Source organism: Pongo pygmaeus, chromosome 20 (genome assembly GCF_028885625.2).
Source record: "Pongo pygmaeus isolate AG05252 chromosome 20, NHGRI_mPonPyg2-v2.0_pri, whole genome shotgun sequence".
NCBI classification, from domain to species: domain Eukaryota; kingdom Metazoa; phylum Chordata; class Mammalia; order Primates; family Hominidae; genus Pongo; species Pongo pygmaeus.
In genome coordinates this window covers 60,131,023-60,155,946 of record NC_072393.2, presented here as the reverse complement: position 1 = coordinate 60,155,946, position 24,924 = coordinate 60,131,023, and the positions used below count along the sequence as shown (strand labels likewise).

Genomic DNA, 24,924 nt, shown 5'->3' with positions numbered 1-24,924 from the left:
TGTTGGCCAGGCTGGTCTTGAACTCCTGACCTCAGATGATTGCCTGCCTTGGCCTCCCAAAGTGCTGGGATTACAGGCGTGAGCCACCACGCCCGGCCCAATTTTTTTTTTTTTTTTTTTTTTTTTGATACCACAGAGAATAGTTGGGATGAAAGGCATCCAGCCCCTGCTTCCTTTAAGATGGCCTCTAGGCAGTGGGTGTTCTGTAAGCCTGGCAAAAATTCTGGAGCCAATCTCTGGCAAGGCTGAGTGCCAGGTGGGGCCTAGGGACCCAGGGTCTGTGCTTAAAGCCTCCCGCCCATTGGAAATTACTGACCTCCAAATATATATATACATATTTTTTTTTAATTTAAAGGGGAAGTACACTGCACACCTTCCTCCACTGGGCGAAAGGGGGCCCAATCCCCAGCTACCCACCCCCCACCCCCCAAACACACACACACACACATACACACTGACTAAGGCACAGCGAGGGTGGGCAGGCATGCTTTGGCAATGGGGCCCCTTGGGGGGCTGTGGCATGGACGGCTGCAAGGGGTGTGGATGTGTGAGCTCAGCACCTTTGGAGGTGGGTGGAGGCAGGAAGAGAAAGAAGTCTCAGGGCTCCCAAGGACACAGGAGAAGGTGGTTGCAAAACAGGCAGATAAGAAAGCCAACAGGTAACCCAGAAAAGAGATGAGAAAGAAAGAGTGGAAAAAGAGAAACAGGCTGGGTGCAGCAGCTCACACCTGTCCTCCCAGCTACTTGGGAGGCTGGGGCAGGAGAATCGCTTGAACCCAGGAGGCCGGGATTGCCATGAGTCGAGATCGAACCACTGCACTCCAGCCTGGGCCACAGAGTGAGACTCCGTCTTAAAAAAAAAAGAAAAGAAAAAGAGAAACAGCTCAGGGGTGAAAACAGGATGTGGGCAACAGAACAACACAGGAAGGAAACGGCAAGAGGAAAGGGAAGGAAGAAGATGCATCCAAGAACTGGTCAGAGTGCGAGGAATCGGGAAGGAAAGAAAAAGGTGGGAGGGAGGGGAGACAGGAAGAGAAAAACAGAGGAAAGGCAGAGGAAAGAAGTACTCCATAAAGAAAACTCGGGCAAGAAGAACAAAGAGGTTGGAGAGGGAATGGGAGCCTCTTGGGAGAGTCTTAGACCTTGACAAAAACCAGGTGGGCAGAGTGCACCAGGTCAGCCACATACGCCAGTAGGTTGATGGCCGTCAGGATGGCCACAGCCAGTCGGCGGTCCCAGCCACACACGTAGTAGGCATGGCTGCGGCTGCAGCTTACATCTCTGGAGCGCCGAGGCTGGCCGCCATACTTCTCATCGAACTGGTAGAGGGGCCAGAGAACGAGGGCAGTGGCATAGAGGAGGACAGACAGCAAGGCCAGCCCCGACAGGAAGCTGGGGAAGGGGATGGGCAGCACGTTGGTGCACTCCCCCAGGTTCAGCAGGATGGCGATGGCCGCTAGGATGAAGCAGATGGCGTACACCGCCACGCACCACTCCAGGGCCGGCTGGTGCTGGTACAGGTAGGTGTCGCTGATGAACGCGAAGATGATGCAGGCCACGAAGGTCTCCAGCACCTTCAGCAGCCCCGGCACGGTGGCCATGTAGCCAGTGATCTCGCCGGGCCGGGCCCGGGTCCAGGCCACTTCGGTGGCGTAAGCCACACAAGCGATGCAGGAGAAGAAGGTGGCGGCGATGGCGTGGTCCCGGGAACGGCCGTGGGACAGGAACTGGACGTAGGTGGTGGGGTAGATGATGGAGGCCGAGAGGCAGAAGAGGGCCGCATAGCAGGCGAAGGTGATGGGGAAGTTGCGCCAAGACAGGGGGAAGCGGGCCTGGAGCCCGCACAGCTCCACGATGAGGATGATCAGGGTCACCGAGAAGCAGAAGCACCAGGTGAACATGGACCAGTTGCCCATGGGCCCCGTCCAGGCGCCCACGCTAGCCACCAGCGAGAAGGCCACGCAGGTAGACACCAGCTGCAGCAGGCGAAGGAGACCCAGGGGCTGTGTCAGGGCCCGAGGGGACCCCACGATCGTGGGGGACCCCAGGCCCGAAGACGATGTCGTGGTGGTTGTGATGGTGGTGCGGGTTACCGTCACTGGCATGGCTGCAAAAAGGGGAAAGACAGTGTCCTTATACGGTCACAAACATAAGAATCCAGGTCCCTTAGCCATTGCCTACCCCAGGGACAAATTAATATGAGCTCTAGTTAGGGAGTTCCCAAGATGTGGGGCTTTTGGTTTTCTTTTTTTTCTTTTTTCTTTTTTTTTTGAGACAGTCTTGCTCTGTGGCCCAGGCTGGAGTGCATTGGCACAATCTCAGCTCACTACAACCTCCGCTACTCAGGTTCAAGTGATTCTCCTGCCTCAGCCTCCTGAATAGCTGAGATTACAGGCATGTGCCACCACGCCCGGCTAATTTTTATTTTTAGTAGAGATGGGGTTTCGCCATGTTGGCCAGGCTGGTCTCGTTAACTCCTGACCTCAGGTGATCCGCTAGCCTCGGCCTCCCAAAGTGCTGGGATTACAGGCGTGAGCCACCGGGCCCAGCCTTGAGTTTTCAAATGGGGACAGTCCTGGGCATACAGGGATGAGCCTGTCCCCTCCTGTTCAAGGCTCACTCCTCCCCTACCCGTATCAGAACCCAGGAGTCTAGGCCCCTATTTTCCTCCTTCTCAAGAGATTCTTCTCTCTTTTGAGACCTAACTACTGTGCAACTACACTGTTTGCTTCCCACTCCAGATACCGTGCTTCCCTCTTTCCCTCCTTCCCCCAGGGACTCAGTAGCTTAGCCATTTAGCACTCTGTGCTCTACAGCACCACCCCTCTGGCCAGGCATGGGTGTGGCTCATACCTGTAATCCCAGCACTCCAAGAGGCTGAGGCAGGAGGATTGCTTGAGCCCAGGAGTTGGAGACCAGCCTGGGCAACCTAGGGAGACCTCATTTACCAAAAAAAAAAATTTAATTAGCTGGGTGTGGTGGTGTGTGCGTGTGGTCCCAGCTACTTGGGATGCTGAGGTGGGAGGACTGCTTGAGCCTGTGAGGTCGAGGCTGCAGTGAGCTGTGATGCACCACTGCACTCCAGCCTTGGAGAAAGAGTGAGACCCTGACTCAAAAAAAAAATTTTTTTTTTTAATTACCAACAGGCCGGGTGTGGTGGCTCACGCTTGTAATCTCATCACTTTGGAGGCCAAGGCGGGTGGATCACTTGAGGTCAGGAGCTGGAGACCAGCCTGGCCAACATGGCGACACTCGGTCTCTACCAAAAATGCAAAAATTATCTGGGCGTGGTGGCGTGCACCTGCAATCCCAGCTACTCGGGAGACTGAGGCAGGACAATCACTTGAACCCGGGAGGCAGAGGTTGCAGTGAGCCAAGATCACACCACTGCACTCCAGCCTGGGCCACAGAGCCACACTCCGCCTCAAAAAAAATAAAATAATCTGGGCGCAGTGGCTCATGCCTGTAATCCCAGCACTTTGGGAGGCCAAGGCTGGCAGATCACTTGAGATCAGAAGTTCAAGACCAGCCTGGCCAACATGGTGAAACCCCATCTCTACTAAAAATACAAAAATCAGCTGGGTGTGGTGGCGGGCTCCTGTAATCGCATCTACTCGGGAGGCTGAGGCAGGAGAATCGCTTGAACCCCGGAGGTGGAGGTTGCAGTGAGCCAAGATTGCGCCATTGCACTCTAGCCTGGGCGACATGAGTGAAACTCCATCTCAAAAAATAAAATAAAATAATAAAAATAAATAAAAAATAAAGCGTCCTCCTGCCACAACCCAAGTGTCAGGACAAAACGCTTGTCTTCCACAGGCTCTGAAAACCCCATCACTCAACTTCCTTTTCTTTCAGTATTCAGAGCTCTGCACCCCAGACCCTGTGAGCAAACTTCCTTCTTCCATCGAACAGTGACCTAGACATTTGCAGCCTCTAAACGGCCCAACCTCCCCGGGCTTCCATTCTCAGGGACCCACATCTAATAAGAACTCCGACCTCCCGATAAAGGATATCTTTTCATAGAGATCCCAGCCGTGGAAAACGAAGAAATCTCCTCTCCCTTCTGACAAGGAGCCTAAACTCTCAGCGGCCCCCTCCTCTCCCTACCCCCCACCTTAGAGATTAGCAACCCTCACTCTCAGTCTAACTCCCACCTGAGATTTAGGACTGGAGTACTGCAACCCAAAAAAGCTTAGTTTCAGCCTCCCCCTCCACACTCCTGCATACTGAGTCCATCTACCTCCACCTTCTCTCCCCAAAATCCAGCCAGCTGGTCTCCCAGCTTCTGGGAAACTCAGCTCCCCAGATTTCCAACTGTCCAGTAGGAACCCCAGGCCCTTCCACTGAACTCTCTCTAGGCCTCACAATCCTGTTTTTTGGTTGTTGGTTTTTTTTTTACACGGAGTCGCTCTGTCACCCAGGCTGCAGTGCAATGGTGCAATCTTGACTCACGGCAACCTCCGCCTCCCGGATTCAAGCGATTATCCTGCCTCAGCCTCCTGAGTGGCTGGGATTACAGGCGTGTGCCACCACGCTCGGCTAATTTTTGTATTTTTAGTAGAGATGGGGTTTCGCCATGTTGGCCAGGCTGGTCTCAAACTCCTGACCTCAAGTGATTCGCCTGCCTTGGCCTCCCAAAGTGCTGGGATTACAGGGGTGAGCCACTGCGCCTGGCCATCACAGTCCTGTTATAAGGGGTCAGACCTCTGGCCCTGGGCCCTTAGCCTGAAGGATCCCAGACACCCCAGACTCCGGAAAACCAATTTGCTTCTTTAGTCCTTGCAAAACTTACAGCTTTCACCTCCTTGTCCTAATGGCCCCCAGGAATCAAGTGCCTGTCCTCTTAGAAACCAGGTGCCCAGTTCTTTCCTCAGGCTGTAAACTGTCTCATGGCAGCCACACTACTAAACCCAAGGCCTCTCCCAGCCACAGGAAAGTAACTTCCTCCTTTCAGCTTCAGGCACATTGCAGGGCAGTAGCACAGGCCTTAACCTCTTCCAGGCAGTCGCAGGACAGCAGCTCCCTGAGACAAGGGAGCCAGGGCCTGGACTCGCTTCTTCCTCAGATACCTCAGTGTCTGGGACCCTATTCCTTGGAGCCCAAGCTTCCTGGTCCTTCTCCCAGGATCCAGGAGCCCAGGACCTAATCCTTCCTCCCTCAGACCCAGGAGTCCAGGCCTCAGCCCCTCCTCCCTCAGACTCAGAAGTCCAGCCCCCAGCCCCTCCTCCCTCAGACCCTGGAGTCCAGGCCTCCAGCCCCTCCTCCCTCAGACGCAGGAGCCCAGGCCCCAGCCCCTCCTCCCTCAGACCCAGGAGTCCAGGCCCCCAGCCCCTCCTCCCTCAGACCCAGGAGTCCAGGCTCTAGCCCCTCCTCCCTCAGACACAGGAGTCCAGCCCCCAGCTCCTCCTCCCTCAGACCCTGGAGCCCAGACCCAGGCCCCCAGCCCCTCCTCCCTCAGACCCTGGAGCCCAGGCCCCCAGCCCCTCCTCCCTCAGACCCTGGAGCCCAGGCCCCCAGCCCCTCCTCCCTCAGACCCAGGAGTCCAGGCCCCCAGCCCCTCCTCCCTCAGACCCAGGAGTCCAGGCCCTCAGCTCCTCCTCCCTCAGACCCAGGAGTCCAGACCCCAGCCCCTCCTCCCTCAGACCCAGGAGCCCAGACCCCAGCCCCTCCTCCCTCAGACCCAGGAGTCCAGCCCCCCAGCCCCTCCTCCCTCAGACCCAGGAGTCCAGGCCCCAGCCCCTCCTCCCTCAGACCCAGGAGCCCAGGCCCCAGCCCCTCCTCCCTCAGACCCACGAGTCCAGGCCCCCAGCCCCTCCTCCCTCAGACCCAGGAGTCCAGGCCCCCAGCCCCTCCTCCCTCAGACCCAGGAGTCCAGGCCCCCAGCCCCTCCTCCCTCAGACCCAGGAGTCCAGGCCCCAGCCCCTCCTCCCTCAGACCCAGGAGTCCAGGCCCCAGCCCCTCCTCCCTCAGACCCAGGAGCCCAGGCCCCAGCCCCTCCTCCCTCAGACCCACGAGTCCAGGCCCCCAGCCCCTCCTCCCTCAGACCCAGGAGCCCAGACCCCAGCCCCTCCTCCCTCAGACCCAGGAGCCCAGGCCCCAGCCCCTCCTCCCTCAGACCCACGAGTCCAGGCCCCCAGCCCCTCCTCCCTCAGACCCAGGAGTCCAGGCCCCCAGCCCCTCCTCCCTCAGACCCAGGAGTCCAGGCCCCCAGCCCCTCCTCCCTCAGACCCAGGAGTCCAGGCCCCAGCCCCTCCTCCCTCAGACCCAGGAGCCCAGGCCCCAGCCCCTCCTCCCTCAGACCCACGAGTCCAGGCCCCCCAGCCCCTCCTCCCTCAGACCCAGGAGTCCAGGCCCCCAGCCCCTCCTCCCTCAGACCCAGGAGTCCAGGCCCTCAGCTCCTCCTCCCTCAGACCCAGGAGTCCAGACCCCCAGCCCCTCCTCCCTCAGACCCAGGAGTCCAGGCCCCCAGCCCCTCCTCCCTCAGACCCAGGAGTCCAGACCCCCAGCCCCTCCTCCCTCAGACCCAGGAGCCCAGGCCCTCAGCCCCTCCTCCCTCAGACCCAGGAGCCCAGGCCCCCAGCCCCTCCTCCCTCAGACCCAGGAGCCCAGGCCCTCAGCCCCTCCTCCCTCAGACCCTGGAGCCCAGACCCCCAGCCCCTCCTCCCTCAGACCCACGAGTCCAGGCCCGCTGCCTACTCACCAGCGGTCTTAGCAGAGGAACCCACGGAGCAAGATCTGGTGGTGGAGACGGATTAAGCCACACTTGGAACAGGCTCTAAGAGCACCTGAGGGGGAGGGAGGCCGTTAGCGTCCGTTTGGACAGGCTCCTCCCTCCAGGGATCTGACGGCCTGTGGAGACTGGAACGTGGCGCGGAGCCCAGCAGGGCCCCGGCGGTGACCCCGGGTAAGCCCCGCCCCCTCCCCTCCCGGTTCAGTGAATTGTTTGGGCTGCGGCGGATGGAACCCAGCGAAAGTGCACGCCCCGCGGGCAGGCGTGGGCGCGTGTGTGATCTTAACCCCGCGGGGGCTGGGGTGCGGGCGGCAGTGGCGGGAGAACCCTGGGCGGCGGCTGCGGGGGCGGGCGGCCCAGCCAGAGCCGGTGTCTCCGCGCCTTATAAGGGCTTCGAGTCGGCCCAGGCATCTGGAATGTGTCAGGGACCAGGAGGCGGTGCCCGGACCCCCGCCCGCCTCCGGGGCTGCCCGCCCTCTCCCGGATTTCCGGCGGGTGGGGACCCGGACTCTCAGGTCTTAGGAGAGGGTTGGAGGCCCGCATTTCTGGATCCCTATAAACATGGGCTGAGAGCCCCCCCAAGAGCATCTCTCAGACCGGAGTGGGCAGGGACGCGGGCCTCTGAGGGGCTCAGGCTCCAGGCCGGAAACTGCACGCGGTGCTGGAGTCAGGCCCGAGGCCCAGCCACGCCTCCCACGGCCTCCCTGATCGCCATTCGGGGCTTGCGGGAGCACATGGGAGGCTCCACCCGGAGCCAGACACTGCCTGCCCCCACGCCCCTCCGGGACCTGCGAAGGAGAAGGAAATCGGGACTGGCCCAGCGTCCCGTGCTCTAGAAGGCGGGTTACTGCCCCGTCCCAAGCAGGGGAGGAGGACGAGCGAGGGCGTCACTCATTCTGTCCCCCGCGGAAGGTGGGCTAGCCGCGGAGGGGGGCGTGCCGAGGGGAGGGGAGCGGAGGGGAGGGGTCCACCCCGCCCTTAGGGCCTCCAGCCGTCGCCGGAGATCAGAGCTCAGGAATGCGCAGCCAGAGCCTGGAGGGTGAGGAAACACCCCTCCGGGATTCCTTGCAGCGCACCCGACTCCCCGGGCCACACCCAGCCCTTCAGTGTCCTCCCTCGTCCACTCCAGACGCCACACCCATCGCTCACGCTCAGAATCCGGCCCCGGAACCCCAGCCTTGGCTCTCGGCACCTAGAGGTGCGGGACGCAGCCCTGTCCTCGCCTCCTTTTCCAGCTCCTTCTGCACTTTGGGAGCACGGGGCTGGATCTTAACGCCCCCCTCCCTCGGCCTTTCAGGAGCCCCAAAGTTCCGATTCTGTCTGTCCCCTGGATGGGGAGGGGTCAGTAATTCTGAATTCCTTCCATTCTCATTCCCAAACTCAGGACACCTAACCCTAAGCTCTTCCCCTCCTAAAGGACCTCCACGTACCAGATTCCAGCCTCCAACTAGGGCACCTACGAGTCCCCATCTCTCTACTCCCGCAAACCCAGCCCCTCCTCCCTCGGACCCAGGAGTCCAGACCCCCCAGCCTCTCCGGCCTTGGACCCAGGAGTCCAGACCCCCAGCCCCTCCTCTCTCGGACCCAAGAGTCCAGGCCCCCAGCCCCTCCTCCCTCGGACCCAGGAGTCCAGACCTCCCAGCCCCTCCTGCCTCGGACCCAGGAGTCCAGACCCCCAGCCCCTCCTCCCTCAGACCCAGGAGTCCAGGTCCCCTTCCCCATTCTTCCAGACGTATGACATCCACAGTCCAGGTCCTCAGCCCTCTCCTCTGCAGAACCCCAAGAATCCTGGCCCAGCCCCAGTCTTTCTAGGGACCCAGACATTCTGAGACCCAGCCCATTCCTCCCTCTGGCCATAAAGACCCTAGACTGTTGCTTACGCCCTCTGGGGTCCCCACAACCTCACCTCAGGCAGCCAGTGGTGACTGCGGCTGAAGCAAAGACGACAGCTGCAGCTGGAAGGGTCTGAGGGCTGGGTGGGGTTGGCGGGCTGGGGAGCCAGCGCGGGCGGGACGGGGGCGGGGCCGGGGCGGGGCGCAGCTCCGGCTAGGGCGGTGGACAGGGACTTCCCCGAGCCTGGGCTATCCCAGCCCCGCCCTGAGGCGGGGCCAAGAGCAGACCACGCCCTCCTGGGATAAAAGTAGTGTGGAGCTCCCGCCCCACCCCAGTGAGCCGGGTGGAGGGCTGAGGTCATCGTTGCCGTGGTGACAAAACAGGAAGACACAACAGCTGGCGGCGTGGAGACTCCTGGGGGCTGCCCTCCTCGACACAGCCCTAGAGGAGTCTCCAGGGTAGGCCAGGGAAGATCGTTACCATAGAAACCCGCATGTTTAGGGTTTGTTTAGTACAGAGCCCCCCAGCTCAGGTCCCCGCCCCCGTCTCACCTCACTCCTTTCTTCCGCTCCCTTCCTACCCGCTCCTTCCTGGTCTGTTCCGCCCCCACCCCTTCCTTGCTGGATAAAACCTTAGACACCTGGGTCGCAGCGGATTGGGGGACCAGGCCCCTCAGTTCAGTGGGGTTTGTGGGCTAGGATCTCTGTCTCTTGGAGCCCTGAGGGAGAGCAGAATTGACAGCAGTATTCTTGGGCTTTAGGTGGTTCTGGGCTACGATCCCTGACTGCTGGGTCTCCCCAAGAAACACAGGTTAGATTCCTGTATTTAAGGATCTTGAAGGGGCAGCAAAATGCTCCCCTAGTACTCACTGGCACCGGGCGCCGCAGGGTAAGGGACTCGGGCTGGACGCGAGTCTCAGATATCACAGTGGATGGGGTGGGGTGTGTTGGGGGCAAAATTCCTGGGAGCTAGAGCGGTAGGAGTTGGGGGCCCGGGTTCCTGGGCTCCACAGGATGCCTAGGCTGAGGCCCAGATTCTTGGCTCAGAAGAACAATCAGGCCTGGGCGCGGTGGCTCACGCCTGTAATCCCAGCATTTCGGGAAGCTGAGGAGGGAGGATCCCTTGAGCCCAGGAGTTCGAGACAAGCCTGGGCAACATAAGGAGACTCTGCTCTATTAAAAATAACTCATCATGATCATCATAATAGAACCATCAAAGCTCAGACTCGGGTTTTCAGAGCAGGTGTTGCAAGCCTAGCCGCCTGGGTCTGGAAGGCAGAGATATTTTTGGCCTACATTCCTGACTCCTGGATGGAGGAAGGGACTCGGAATTTTAATGAGGATGGGGCTGGGGCTGGGGCTTGGGGCTCTGGATTCCTGGATCCTGCAAGAGGGGAAGGGATCCAAGGGGCTGGTGGGCCCGAAGCCCCAGGGCAGGGAAGGGATGCAGGGAGTGTTTTTAAAAGGCGGCTATGCGGCCCTAAAACGGACTGCCGGAGCCAAAAGAAAAAGAGGGAGCTGAAGGTCTGGATGTCGGGCCCCCGGGGAGGGGCAGGACGGGGACCCGGGACGCCTGAGTCCCTCCCTTTGGCCGCACTCACTCACCGCGCTCTGCAGTCGTCCCGGGCGCGGCCTGGCTGGCTGCGGCCGCTGGGTGGGGCCTGGTGGCGGCTGCGGATGCTCAGCGACGCTGAGCTAACGGCGCGCGTCTGGCGCTACCGCCGCTGGGCACTTTCCAGGGCCGACAACTGAGGAGGCTTTGAGGACAAGCCCAGGAGTGGCAGCCGAGTCCAGGAGTGGAAGCCGCGCGAGTGGCGAAGGGAGCAGTCGGAAGGGGTCCGGGAGCTAGGGATCCGGGTCTACGTGCCCTACGGAGCGGGGAGGGGCCGGAGGGGGACCTGCAGGAAGGGGGGGGGGGGTCTGCAGGAGTGGAGAGGGGGTTGGGTAGAGGAAGGTAGAGCCTGTGTGCGGGCTTGATGTGCTTCTGCAAAGGGAAGGGGGCACAGACCCTCTTTGTCATTCTGGGCCCTGCATAGGGGAGGGAGGTCTCAATGCGCCCAGATCAGGCCTTGTCCTTGTCCAAGGAGGGAGGGCTGTGGACAGATAGGGAGTCGGGACATGGTGTTAGTTGGAGACTCCCCTGGGACGCCTCTAGGTTCTACTCACAGGCCCTCTTAGCCCCAAGTGTAGCAGCAAATCTCTCCCCTTCCTGCCTAAATCAGTCACTGCCTGACCCCATAGTGACACACTCGAGGTACCCCAAACGGCCCAGAGGTGGTCTCCACTTACACAACTTACTGTTATTCCTTGTGGTGGCAGCGGTTCCCTTGTAGACACTAGAACCCCTCAACAGCAGGGTTCAGGGTAGCAGGAACAGGAAGCAAACATTTGAAGAGTGAAGGCCGGTCTCGGTGGCTCACCTCTGTAATCCTAGCACTTTGGGAGGCAAAGGCAGGCAGATCACCTGAGGTCGGGAATTCAAGACCAGCGTGGCCAACATGATGAAACCCTGTCTCTGTTAAAAATACAAAAAAATTAATCAGGCGTGGTGGCGCCGCCTGTAATTCCAGCTACTCCAGAGGCTGAGGCAGGAGAATGGCTTGAACCCAGGAGGTGGAGGTTGCAGTGAGCCAAGATTGCCACTGCACTCCAGCCTGGGTGACTGAGCGAAACTCTGTCTCAAAACAAAAAATAACAACAAAACAAATAAAAATTTGAAGAGAGTCATCGGGTGTGGTCCTAAGAAATGGCACTCTTGGCCGATACAGCAGCTCATGTATGTAATTCCAGCACTTTGGGAGGGAGGCCGAGGTGGGTGGATCACCTGAGGTCAGGAGTTCGAGATCAGCCTCGCCAACATGGTGAAACCCTGTCTCTACTAAAAATACAAAAAATTAGCCGGGCGTGGTGGCATGTGCCTGTAATCCCAGCTACTTGGGAGGCTGGGGCAGGAGAATCGCTTGAACCCAGGAGGCAGAGGTTGCAGGGAGCTGAGATCATGCCATTGCACTTCAGCCTGGGCAACAAGAGCAAAACTCCGTCTCAAAAAAAAAAAAAAAGAGAGAAATAAAAGAAAGAAATGGCACTCTTGAGTTCACAGGTCTTTGTAATCTGGGATCATCTGGGATGTGCCCCTGGTTCAGAGTGGTTACCCGTCCTGTAACAGCACCCCGACCCCAAAGATGATGACTCCAAACTGGCCCTGTAACCCAGTCTCAAAACAGGCAGTGCTGTTCCACGAAGCTGGCTGCTTTGGGGTAATGGGGTACATGGACTGCCCCCCACTGACTTCCTAATATATGGAGCTCCTTGATGAGAAGCAATACTGTGCGGGATAACATGAGGGTGAATAGGGCCATTCAGTGCATACACAGATGCTGCTGTTGGCAGAAGTGCAAAGGGCAAGAAAAGCAAATAACAAGCCCAGAGTTGTTTATTCGAGGGAGGAAAAACTCACTGCCCAGCCCAGGATGAATGGGCTCCAGTGTAATCCTCACGGGCCCAGGTATTTGGCTTTTTGGTCTTCCTAGGAAACTGTACCACACTGGGGGCTCAGCGCTTGCTACTGCCAGCTAGGTGGGCATTCATCACTGACGTAGCTGGTGTAGTCCACCTTGGCCACTTTGCTCCTGAGCCCATGGAGCAAGCCCTGAGGACGCCAGGGAAAGAGGCTGATCCGGAGCCACAGCGTGGTCACCTGATCTACCGCATGACATCATTGCATTCCCTGTAATAGAGGTTTTAGGGGGAGTTCACTTGGGATAAAGATTACGAACTGGTTTCCACTCCCATCACGTCTGACATCAATGTGTGCGTTTTTTCTTTTCTTTTTTTTGAGACGGAGTCTCGCTCTTGTCATCCAGGCTGGAGTGCAAAGAGGTGGTCTTGGCTCATTGCAACTTCTGCCTCCCAGGTTCAAACAATTCTCCTGCCTCAGTCTCCCAAGTAGCTGGGATTACAGGCGCCCACCACCACACCCAGCTAAATTTTTTTTTTATTTTTAGTAGAGGCGGGGTTTTCACCATGTTGGTCAGGCTGGTCTGGAACTCCCGACCTCAGATGATCCACCTGCCTCGGCCTCCCAAGGTGCTGGGATTACAGGCATGAGCCACCGCGTCCAGCCACCTGGCTACATTTCTAGGACTGTCCTCTAACAACAGATAAGTTGTTTTTTTCATCTCATGTCAATTCTTCTTTTCTTTTTATTCTTTTTTTTTTTTTTAAGATGGGGTCTCACTCTGTCACCCAGGCTGGGGTGCAGTGGCGTGATCTCTGCTCACTGCAACCTCTGCCTCCTGGGTTCAAGCGATTCTCCTGCCTCAGCCTCCCGAGAAGCTGGGATTACAGGCATGGGCCACCACATCCAGCTAATTTCGTATTTTTAGTAGAGACGGGGTTTCACTATGTTAGCCAGGCTGGTCTCAAACTCCTGACCTCAGGTGATCCACCTGCCTTGGCCTGCCAAAGTGCAGGGATTACAGGCATGAGCCACCTTGCCGGGCCGTCAATTCTTTTCCTCTTTTTCATCTCTAAAGACATTCTTCTCATAACCTTACTATTGCTGTTACAATTCTCTTTTTGATAGTCAGTGTTCCCACTCAAAGAATATTTCGTTGGATTTAAAATACACACACATATCATATATATGCATATATATATGTATTTATTATCTCACAGTTTCTGTGGAGCTTAGCACAGTTAGCCAGGTTCTCTGTGAGGCTGTAATCAAAGTATTGGCCAGGACTGAGTTTTGGGTTTTTTTTTTGTGGGGGGGATGGAGTCTCACCTTGTCGCCCAGGTTGGAGTACAGTAGCATGATTTCAGCTCACTGCAACCTCTGCCTCACAGGTTCAAGTGATTCTCCTGCCTCAGTCTCCTGAGTATCTGGGATTACAGGTGCACACCACCACACCCGGCTAATTTTCATATTTTTAGTAGAGACGGGGTTTCACCACATTGGCCAGGCTGGTCTTGAACTCCTGACCTCGAGTGATCTGCTCACCTTGGCTTCCCAAAGTGCTGGGATTACTGGTGTGGGCCACCACGCCCAGCCCGGCACTGAGTTTTGATCTGGAGGCTCCACTGGGAAAGGATGTACTTCCAAATTCACTCAGCTTGCTGCAGAATTTATTTCCTTGTGACTTTAGAACTCATCGGGGTGGGGCACGGTGGCTCACATCTGTAACCCCAGCACTTTGGAAGGCCAAGGAGGGCAGATCGTTTTGAGCTCAGGAGACCAGCCTGGGCAACATGGCAAAACCATATCTCTATAAAAATACAAAAATTAGCCAGGTGTTGGTGGTACTTGCAGTCCCAGCTACTGGGAAGACTGAGGCTGGAGAATCACCTGAGCCTGGGAAGCAGAGGTTGGAGTGAGCCGAGATCGCGTCACTGCACTCCAGCCCCCGGACAACAGAGTAAAACCCTGTCTCAAAAAAAAAAAAAAAAAAAGAACTCAGCCGGGTGCGGTGGCTCATGCCTGTAATCCCAGTACTTTGTGAGGCTGAGACGGGCGGATCACGAGGTCAGGAGATCGAGACCATCCTGACTAACACGGTGAAACTCCGTCTTTACTAAAAATACAAAAAATTAGCCGGGCGTGGTGGCGGGTGCCTGTAGTCCCAGCTACTTGGGAGGCTGAGGCAGGAGAATGGTGTGAACCTGGGAGGTGGAGCTTGCAGTGAGCCAAGATTGCACCACTGTATTCCAGGCTTGGAGACAGAGCGAGACTCCATCTCAAAAAAAAACAAAAACAAAAACAAAACTCATCAACTCATCAGTGCGTGCTCCTTCAAAGTCAGCGATGAGAGACTCTAGGGTGTGTCAGCTAGCAAGAAATCTTCTACAACATATAAGCACCACCTTTGCCATGCCGTATTGGTTAGAAGAAAGTAACACGTTCCTCCCACACTCAAGGGATGGGGATGATACAAGTGTAGAAGGTTTCTTTTTAGGAGGAAGAAAATTTTCTGGAGACACAAAGTAGTGATTGGCCAGGTGCAGTGGTTCACGCCTGTTATCCCAGTACTTTGTGAGATTGAGACGGGCGGATCACTTGAGGCCAGGAGTTCAAGACCAGCCTGGCCAACATGGTGAAACCCTATCTCTATTAAAAATATAAAAATTAGCCAGGCATGGTGGTGCACGCTTGTAATCCCAGCTACTCAGGAGGCTGAGGCAGAATTACTTGAACCTGGGAGGCAGAGTTTGCAGTGACCTGAGATCATGCCACTGTATTCCAGCCTGGGCGACAGAGTGACTGAGACTCTCTCTCAAAAAACAAACAAACAAACAAAAAATAATAACCACCTAGCAGCAAAGCCTGTGAATGCATTTCTGCTTCCTTATTTTTTTTTTTTTTTTTTTTGAAACAGGGTCTCACTCTGCCACCCAGGCTGCAGTAGTGCAGTGGCGTGATCTCGGCTCACTGCAGCCTCGACGTCCAGGGCTCAAGCAATCCTCCTGCCTCAGCCTCCAGAGTAGCTGGGACTATGGGTGCTCGCCACCATGCCAGGCTAATTTTTTTTTTTTTTTTTTTTTTGGTAGAGACTGGTTCTCACTCAGTTACAAAGGCTGGTCTTGAACTCCTGAGTTCGAGCGATCCACCTGCCTCAGTCTCCCAAAGAAGTAGTAGCAACATTTTTAAAAGTTTAAAAAAAAAAACAAAACAAGAAAAAAGTCAGGAGAGTTGGGGTTGCAATGAATAGGCAGAGTAAGAGATCTTTTAGGAGAATGAAACTGTATTATGATACCATAGTGGTAACTACTGATTATTATACATTTATACGAACTCATAGATTCTACGACACCAAGTGAACCCCAGTGTAAACTGTGGACCCTGGGTGAAGATGATGTGTTAATCAGTGGAGGTTCATCCATTGTAACAAATCTACCACTGGCTGGGGATGGTGGTAGTTGGGGAGGCTGTGCGTGTGTGGGGACAGGGAAATCTCTGTACCTTCTGCTCAATTTTTATGTGAACCTAAACATGCTTTTAAAAATAAACTCTATTGGCTGGGCACGGTGGCTCACGCCTGTAATCCCAGCACTTTGGGAGGCTGAGGCGGGCAGATCTCTTGAGGTCAGGAGTTTGAGAACAGCCTGGCCAACATAGTGAAACCCCATCTCTACTAAAAATACAAAAATTAACCAGGTGTGGTGGCTCATGCCTGTAGTCCCAGCTACTCGGGAGGCTGATGCGGGAGAATCACTTGAACCCAGGAGGCAGAGATTGCAGTGAGCAGAGATCATGCCACTGCACTCCAGCCTGGGTGACAGAGTGAGACTCTGTCTCAATAATAATAATAATAATATTAATAATAATAATAATAATAATAATAATAGGCCGGGCGGGGGCCTCACACCTGTAATCCCAGCACATTGAGAGGCCGAGGCGGGCAGATCACCTGAGGTCGGGAGTTTGAGACCAGCCTGACCAACATGGAGAAACCACAGCTCTACTAAAAATACAAAATTAGCCTGGTGTGGTGGTGCCTGCCTGTAATCCCAGCTACTCAGGAGGCTGAGGCGGGAGAATCGCTTGAACCCAGGAGGCAGAGGTTGCAGTGAACTGAGATCACGCCATTGCACTCTAGCCTGGGCAACAAGAGCAAAACTCTGTCTTATAATAATAATAATAATAATAATAATAACAATATTTAAAATTCGGTTTCTCAGTCTCACTAGCCAGGTTTCAAGTGCTCTTTGTGGCTATGGCGCGGGTAGCACAGCCTTCATTACGTGCGGCCTCCTTGGGCTCAGAATAGAGCTCTGTGTTTTGCAGTGTGTCAGCCTGTACTAGCATTCAGAGTCTAGCAGTAGAGTAAAAAATAATACATTGTGACCAACTGGGGTTTATTATTATTGTTATTATTATTTTTTTTTGAGACAGAGTCTCTCTGGGTCTCCTAGGCTGGAGTGCAGTGGCCTGATCACACCTCACTACAGCCTCAACCTCCCAGCCTCAAGTGATCCTCCCCCCACAGCCTCCTGAGTAGCTGGGACTACAGGTGTGTAGCACCATGCCCAGCATGGTGTTTTTTGTAGAGACAGGGTTTCACCATGTTGCCCAGGCTGGCCTTGAACTCCAAGGCTCAAGCAATTTTCCTGCCTCAGTTTCCCAAAATGCTGGGACAAGGGCATAAGCCACTGTGCCCAGCCCAGAACGGCTAATATTAAAAAACTATTAATGAGCTTTATCATATTAAAAAAATCAGTATGATCATCTTATATATGCTAAAAGAGTATTTGACAAAATTTAGTATCTATGTTTTTTGGGTTTTGGTTTTTTGTTTTTTTTTTTTTTGAGACGGAGTCTTGCTCTGTCACCCAGGCTGGAGTACAGTGGTGCGATCTCGGCTCACTGCAACCTACGCCTCCTGAGTTCAAGCGATTCTCCTGTCTCAGCCTCCTGAGTAGCTGGGATTACAGGCACTGGCCACCATGCCCAGCTAATTTTTTTGTATTTTTAGTAGAGACGGAGTTTCACCATATTGGCCAGGCTAGTCTCAAACTCCTGATCTCGTGATCCACCTGCCTTGGCCTCCCAAAGTGCTGGGATTACAGGCATGAGCCATCTTGGCTGCCCCTATGAATTTTTTTTTTAGAAAAACACGGAATAGCTGGGCGTGGTCACGTACACCTGTAGTCCCAGCTACTTGGGAGGCTGAGGTGGGAGGATCTCTTTAACCCATGGGTTCGATTCTGCAGTGAGCTATGATCGCACCACTGCACTCAAGCCTGGACAACAGGGTGAGACTGTCTCAAAAAAAGAAAAAAAGAAAATTAAAGTACAGTGGCAAGGGCAAAGGTGTCACTGGTCAATGTCAGGAGGGCAGTGCCCAGTGGTGGTGGTGGTAATGGTGGCTTCCCCACCGGGGTGTGGCTGCATCTGATGTTAGGAATAGTCTCGCTGCTGTCTGTTCTTGGCCTCCTGCCACATTCCTGAGCCTGATTCCGTAGGCTTTCCATGCATCCTTTGCTTTTTTTTTTTTTTTTTTTTTTGACAGAGTCTCACTCTGTCACCCAGGCTGGAGTGCAGTGACCCGATCTCAGCTCACTGCAACCTCCGCCTCCTGGGTTCAAGCAATTCTCCTGCCTCAGCCTCCCGACTAGCTGGGATTACAGGCACGTACCACCATGCCCGGCTAATTTTTTTTTTTGTATTTTTAGTAGAGATGGGGTTTTACCATGTTGGCCAGGCTGGTCTCAAACTCATGACCTCATATGATCCACCCGCCTCAGCCTCCCAAGAGTGCTGGGATTATAGGCATGAGCCACTGCACCTGGCTCTTTTGCTTTTTTTTTTTCCTCACCCAGCGAGACTCCTGGGTGACGGAGTCTCGCTCTGTCACCCAGGCTGGAGTGCAGTGGCGCGATCTCTGCTCACTGCAAGCTCCGCCTCCCGGGTTCAGGCCATTCTTCTGCCTCAGCCTCCCGAATAGCTGGGACTACAGGCGCCTGCAACCACGCCCGGCTAATTTTTTGTATTTTTAGTAGAGACGGGGTTTCACCATGTTAGCCAGGATGGTCTCGATCTCCTGACCTCGTGATCCGCCCGCCTCAGCCATCCAAAGTGCTGGGATTACAGGCGTGAGCCACTGCGCCCGGCTCTTTTGCTTTTACTCAAAGTCCTTCAACACATTCCTCCTCTGCTTCTTGGATCCAGAGGTGACGTCTGTGGTCTGCAAACAAGAGCCACCACAGCCAGAGGCTCTCCCTGCTGCATGGAAAGAGACCCTAAGGAATTCCCCTTCACATACCCCAAGAGGAGGTTTCATGCGCATGAGATGATTTTCGTTTTTCTCCTGATGCAGATTGGATTAACAGATGGTGACTTTTGTCATCCTTAAGCAAAATAGACTGAAGTCTTCGGTTTTGAAGACGTAGGCTGCATTTTTGGGGGAACGACGAAGGAAATCTATTTGATTTGTAAAACTCCCCTGCTGAATGTACTTCTCAGACTGGAAATAGATCAAGACTCCATCTTATAGGGGACTGGTGAGATGAACTATGGCAGATTCAATAATGCAACCGTGTCTGTGTCTTTTTAAAAGGACGAGGAAACTCTGTTTACCTAAATGAAAAGCTTTCTAGGAGGAAGTCCTAAGTGAACAATGATGCATGAGGATGCAATCTTACAGGTGAGAAAACATAAAAATAAGGATATTTATGTGGTTTACCTATTTGTCCCCTCCAAATCTCATGTTGAAAATTGATCCTTGGCCGGGAACGGTGGCTCACGCCTGTAATCCCAGCACTTTGGGAGGCCGAGGCGGGCGGATCACGAGGTCAGGAGATCGAGACCATCCTGGCTAACACGGTGAAACCCCATCTCTACTAAAAATATAAAAAATTAGCCAGGCATGGTGGCGGGCACCTGTAGTCCCAGCTACTCGGGAAGCTGAGGCAGGAGAATGGCGTGAACCCAGGAGGTGGAGCTTGCAGTGAGCCGAGATAGTGCCACTGCACTCTGGCCTGGGCAAAAGAGCGAGACTCCGTCTCAAAAAAAAAAAAAATTGATCCTGGGCTGGGCATGGTGGCTCACACCTGTAATCTCAGCACTTTGGGAGGCCAGGATGGGTGGATCACCTGTGGTCAGGAGTTCAAGACCAGCCTGACCAACATGGTGAAATCCCCTCTCTACTAAAAATACAAAAATTAGCCGGGCATGGTGGCGAGCGCCTGTAATCCCAGATACTCAGGATGCTGAGGCAGGAGACTCGCTTGAGCCTGGGAGGCGGAGGTTGCAGTCAGCCGAGATTGCGCCATTGCACTCCAGCCTGGGCAAGAGAGTGAGACTCTGTCTCAAGAAAAAAGAAAATTTATCTTGAATGTTGGAGGCCTGTGGCCTTGTGGGAGGTGTTTGTTTCTTCATGGCCCATCCCGCATGAAGAGCTTGGCACTGTTCTCAGGGTAATGAGTGAATTCTTGCTCTATTCGTTCCCATGAGAGCTGATTGTTAAAAGGAGCCTGCCAGACAGGGCAGCTCATGCCTGTAATCCCAGCACTTTGGGAAGCCAAAGCAGGAGGATTGCTTGAAGCCAATAGTTCAAGACCAGCCTGGGCAACATAGCGAGACCCTGTCTCTACAAAAAAATTTGGCACCCAACCTGTATAATTTTTCTATTTTAAACATATTTGCTGGGCGCAGTGGCTCACGCCTGTAATCTCAGCCCTTTGGGAGGCCGAGGCCAGCATATCACCTGAGGTCGGGAGTTCGAGACGGCCTGACGAACATGGAGAAACTTCATCTCTACTAAAAATACAAAATTAGCTGGGGTGGTGGTGCATGCCTGTAATCCCAGCTACTCAGGAGGCTGAGGCAGGAGAATCGCTTGAACCTGGGAGGCAGAGGTTGTGATGAGCCGAGATCGCGCCATTGCACTCCAGCCTGGGCAACAAGAGCAAAACTCTATCTCAAAAAAAAATAAAAATAAAAATAAACATATTAATGTATTAGCTTTATAAAATTATATCAGGCTGGGCATGGTGGCTCACGCCTGTAATCTCAACACTTTGGGAGGCCAAGGCAGGGGATCACCTGAGGTCAGCAGTTTGAGATCAGCCTTGCCAACGTGGTGAAACCCCATCTCTACCAAAAATACAATAAATTAGCCAGGCGTGGTGGAGGTGCCTATAATCCCAGATACTTGGGAGGCTGAGGCAAGAGAATTGCTTGAACCGGGGAGGCAGAGGTTGCAGTGAGCTGAGATCATGCCATTGCATTGCAGCCTGGCCAAAGAATGAAACTCAGTCTCAAAAAAAAATTATATCTATATTACATGATTCAATGCATGTAAAATTCTTAGAATAGGCTGGGTGCTGTGGCTCATGCCTGTAACCCCAGCATTTTGGGAGGCTGAGGCGGATGGATCACCTGAGGTCAGGAGTTCAAGACCAGCCTGGCCAACATAGTGAAATCCCTTCTCTACTAAAAATACAAAATTTAGCCGGGTATGGTGGTGGGCGCCTGTAATCCCAGCTACTCGGGAGGCTGAGGCACAAGAATTGCTTGAACCTGGGAGAGGGAGGTTGCAGTGAGCCTCAGCCACTGCAGTCCAGCCTGGGCAACAGAGTGAGACTCTGTCTCAAAAAAATAAAAACAAAAATAAAAGCAAAATTCTTAGAATAATGCCTTATATCAGTACATATATATTCACACATTTATATGTGTGCATATATATATATATATATATATATATATATATATGCCATGGATATTTCCAAAAAGATACAGAAGACATCAATAAGAACAGAAGGGGAGGAACGCTGGGAAATGGGAAAACTGGGATGGATGAGAAGCTTACAGTCTACCTGGAAATATATTACCAAGTCAAAACACATCACTGTGTACATATTTTATTACAGGGTCTCACCCTGTTGCCAGGCTAGAGTGCAGTGGTATGATCACGGCTCACTGCAGCCTTGACCTCTTAAGTCTGAGAGATCCTCCTACCTCAGCCTCCTGAGTAGCTGGGACCACAGCTGTCTCCCCTGGCTAGGGTTTGTTTTACTTATTTATTTATTTATTTATTTATTAGAGACAGAGTCTCGCCCTGTCACCCAGACTGGAGTGCAGTTGCACAATCTCGGCTCTCACTGCAACCTCCGCCTCCCGGGTTCAAGCAATTCTTCTGCCTCAGCCTCCCGAGAAGCTTGGAGTACAGGCGCATGCTGCCACGCCCAGCTAATTTTTTGTATTTTTAGTAGAGACGGGGTTTCACTATGTTGGCCAGGCTGGTCTCGAACTCCTGGCCTCGTGATCTGCCCACCTCGGCCTCCTAAAGTGCTAGGATTACAGGCATGAGCCACCATGCCTGGCGGGCTTTATTTATTTATTTATATTTTTATTTTTTTGAGATGGAGTCTCACACTGTCGCCCAGGCTGGAGTGCAGTGGCGTGATCTCGGCTCACTGCAACCTCCGCCTCCCAGGTTCAAGTGATTCTCTTTGTCTCAGCCTCCCGTGTAGCTGGGATCACAGGTGCCTGCCACCACGCCCGGCTAATTTTTTTTTTTTTTTGTATTTTTAGTAGAGACACGGTTTCACTATTTTGGCCAGGCTGGTCTTGGACTCCTGACCTTGTGATCCGCCCGCCTCAGCCTCCCAAAGTGCTGGGATTACAGGTGTAAGCCACTGCGCCTAGCCGAGTTTTATTTTTTATATTTTATTTTATATTTTGTAGAGACAGGGGTCTCCCTATGTTGTTCAAGCTGGTCTCGAACTCCTGGCCTCAAGTGATCCTCCTGCCTCGACCTCTCAAAGCTCTGGTATTATAGGTGTGAGCTACTGCACCTGGCTTGTATAATTTTCTTATTTTAAACATCTTAATGTATTAGCAATATAAAATTATATTTATATTACATGACTCAATGCACGTAAAATACTTAAAACAATGTCTTATATCAGCACACACACACACATATATACACACACATTTATACGTGCATATATATATATATATATATATATATATATATATATATCTGTGTGTGTATATATATGCAATGGATATTTCCAGAAAGATACAGAAGAAATCAGTAAAAACAGAAAGGGAGGAACTCTGGGCAACTGGCAAACAGGGGTGGCTGAGGAGGCTTGCGTCTACCCTGAAATCTATTACCAAGTCAAAACACATCACTATGGATGTATGTATTTTAAAGAAGTATTTATAATCTTTCAGGCAAGGAGCCCAGTGATAACAAATGGCTGTAGATGCTTTTCTCCGTCAAGCTTCCAGGAGGAGATGAGATGGAGCCCATCGCTGAGCCAAGGTCACCAGCCCCATTTCACAGATGTAAATAGCAGGTGTCCCCCACACAGTCTGAACACTTGGAGGCCAAGATTCATTTCTCTCAGGGCCCACCATCCTCAAGCATGGCATTGATTTAGTGCCTCTTGCTGGGAAGCAAAGTTCTGGGAGCCACAGTGGGATCCTCCCTCCCTCCCTGCAGGAGACTGGAGCCCTTCCAAGTAGCAGCTTAGACCAGTCAACAACCTCTGCCTTAGACTAGGCGTGGTGGCTCACGCCTGTAATCCCAACAATTTGGGAGGCTGAGGCGGGCGGATCATCTGAGGTCAGGAGTTCAAAACCATCCTGGCCAACATGGTGAAACCCCGTCTCTACTAAAAATACAAAAATTAGCTGGGCATGGTGGTTCGTGCCCGTTGTTCTAGCTACTCCGGAGGCCAAGGCAGGAGAATTCCTTGAACCTGGGAAACAGAGGTTGCAGGTCTGAGATCGCACCACAGCGTCCAGCCTGGATGACAGAGTAAGACCCCGTCTCAAAAAGAAAAAAAAAAAAAAAAACCTCTTTCTGCCCTTGGGGCCAACATGAGCTCCTGCACACAGGAGGCTCCTATAAAAATAGCTCATTTCGGGTAATCTAGGGCAGAACCCAGGCTTTTACCACTTGTGGTTTCTCTTTCTAAATGTGTAGTTAAAAGCTGTAGGCCAGACCTGGTGCATGGTGGCTCATGCTTGGAATCCCAACACTTTGGGAGGCTGAGGTGGGAGAATCACTTGAGGTCAGGAATTTGAGATCAGCTTGGCCAACATAGCAAGACCCTGACTCTTAAAAAAAAATTTTTTTTTTTTTAATTAGCCAGGCAAGGTGGTTGTGCCTATAGTTCCAGCTACTCAGGAGGCTGAGGCAGGAGGCTCACTTGAGCCCAGGAGTGCGAGGCTGCAGTGAGCTGTGACTGCACCGCTACATTTCAGCCTGGACAAACTGAGCAAGACCTCATCTTAAAAAAAAAAAAAAAAAAAAGACCGGGCACAGTGGCTCATGCCTGTAATCCCAGCACTTTGGGAGGCCGAGATGGGCGGATCACCTGAGGTCGGAAGTTCGAGACCAGCCTGACCAACATGGAGAAACTCCATCTCTACTAAAAATACAGAATTAGCTGAGTGTGGTGGCACATGCCTGTAATCCAAGCTACTCAGGAGGCTGAGGCAGGAGAATCGCTTGAACCCAGGAGGCGGAGGTTGCTGTGAGCTGAGATCGCGCCATTGCACCCCAGCCTGGAAAACAAGAGCAAAACTCTGCCTCAAAAAAAAAAAAAAAAAGGAGAAGAAGAAACCAAAACACACACACAAACAAAATAACAGGTGCAGGCCAGTTAAACAAAAACAACTCAAGAGCTGTGCCCTGCAGGGGCGCATTCATGTGAGGGTGCCCCCTAGAGGACTCTGAGGGTAGAATGCATTCATCCTAAATGGATGTAAGAGAATCATTTTTCTTCATCCAAAGCGAATTCCTTACCGTATGTTATGCCCAGGGGACATGGCCAGTGAACAAGACATGCAGACATTATTGCTGCTGCTCTGTTCACACATGCAAGAGAGAGACAATGAGTCAGCAAACACGCACATAAGTTGTTTTTGTATAGCAAAATGTACCAGAACATAAGATATAGGGGACTGGTGGCTGGGCGTGGTGGCTCATGCCTGTCATCCCAGCACTGTGGGAGGCCGAGGCAGGTGGATCACCTGAGGTCAGGAGTTGAGACCAGCCTGGGCAACATGGGGAAACCCCATACCTACTAAAAAATACAAGTCCCAGCCACTCAGGAGGCTGAGGCAGGGGAATTGCTTGAACCTGGGAGGCGGAGGTTGCAGTGAGCCAAGATCGCCCCACTGCAATCCAGCCTGGGCGACAGGTAGAGACTCCATCTCAAAATGATGATAATAATAATAATAATAATAATAATAATAAGGCTGGGCACGGTGGTTCACACCTGTAATCCCAGCACTTTGGGAGGCTGAGGCGGGCAGATCATGAGGTCAGGAGTTCGAGACCAGTCTGACCAACATGGTGAAGCCCCGTCTCTACTAAAACTACAAAAATTAGTCGGGCATGGTGGTGCATGCCTGTAATCCCAGCTACTCAGGAGGCTGAGGCAGGAGAATTGCTTGAACTTGGGAGGTGGAGGTTGCAGTGAGCTGAGATCGTGCCACTGCACTCCAGCCTGGGCGACAGAGCAAGACTCCATCTCAAATAATAATAATAATAATAATAATAATAATAATAATAATAATGGCTCAAGCTAATAAAAGAAGGCCTGTCAATGCACCTATATCACCTTCTCTGTTGCATTATTTAAAAAAAAAGATATAGGGGACTGGGGTGAGCTACTTTAGATGGAGTGGTCAGGGAAAGGCCTTTTGAGGGGAGGACCCTGAGCTACTGGCTGAAGGATAAGACAGAACCACCACCCAAAGCATCTAAGAAAGGCTGCTGGTCCAGACACAGGCTCCCTGACTGGTACACAATAGGTGTACTCATCCAAAAGCAATGAGGCTAGTGCCGCTGCATTCAGAGTGATTGAGGAACTGCGGTAGGAAATGAGGCAGATAAT

The 24,924-nt window shown here is 53.3% G+C and overlaps 1 protein-coding gene and 1 long non-coding RNA gene across 5 annotated transcripts; one reads left to right on the top strand and one right to left on the bottom strand.

Moving 5' to 3' along the window:
• Positions 1 to 325: 325 nt before the first annotated feature.
• Positions 326 to 10,409, bottom strand: MYADM (myeloid associated differentiation marker). Of its 4 annotated transcripts, none has more exons than XM_054463284.2 (4): positions 10,168 to 10,301; positions 6,701 to 6,785; positions 2,854 to 2,939; positions 326 to 2,107 (listed from the first exon to the last, which is right to left on the bottom strand). In XM_054463284.2, the coding sequence occupies exon 4, from the start codon at positions 2,103 to 2,105 to the stop codon at positions 1,137 to 1,139; it is 969 nt and encodes a 322-aa protein (XP_054319259.1). In that variant the 5' UTR covers positions 2,106 to 2,107; positions 2,854 to 2,939; positions 6,701 to 6,785; positions 10,168 to 10,301; the 3' UTR covers positions 326 to 1,136. The 4 variants fall into 4 exon arrangements, with proteins under 4 accessions (XP_054319259.1, XP_054319258.1, XP_054319257.1 ...); XM_054463283.2 differs by lacking the exon at positions 10,168 to 10,301 and adding an exon at positions 8,637 to 8,911; XM_054463282.2 differs by lacking the exon at positions 2,854 to 2,939 and having other exon boundaries at positions 10,168 to 10,409.
• On the top strand, positions 7,148 to 24,642 carry LOC129019852 (uncharacterized). Its single transcript, XR_008495731.2, has 3 exons — positions 7,148 to 7,642; positions 18,618 to 18,704; positions 22,247 to 24,642. It is a non-coding gene; the product is annotated as an uncharacterized LOC129019852 (long non-coding RNA).
• The last annotated feature ends 282 nt before the right edge of the window (positions 24,643 to 24,924 follow it).

Excerpts from the sequence above, each read along its gene's own strand:
- MYADM (XM_054463282.2), bottom strand. The coding sequence starts at position 2,105 with ATGCCAGTGACGGTAACCCGCACCACCATCACAACCACCACGACATCG.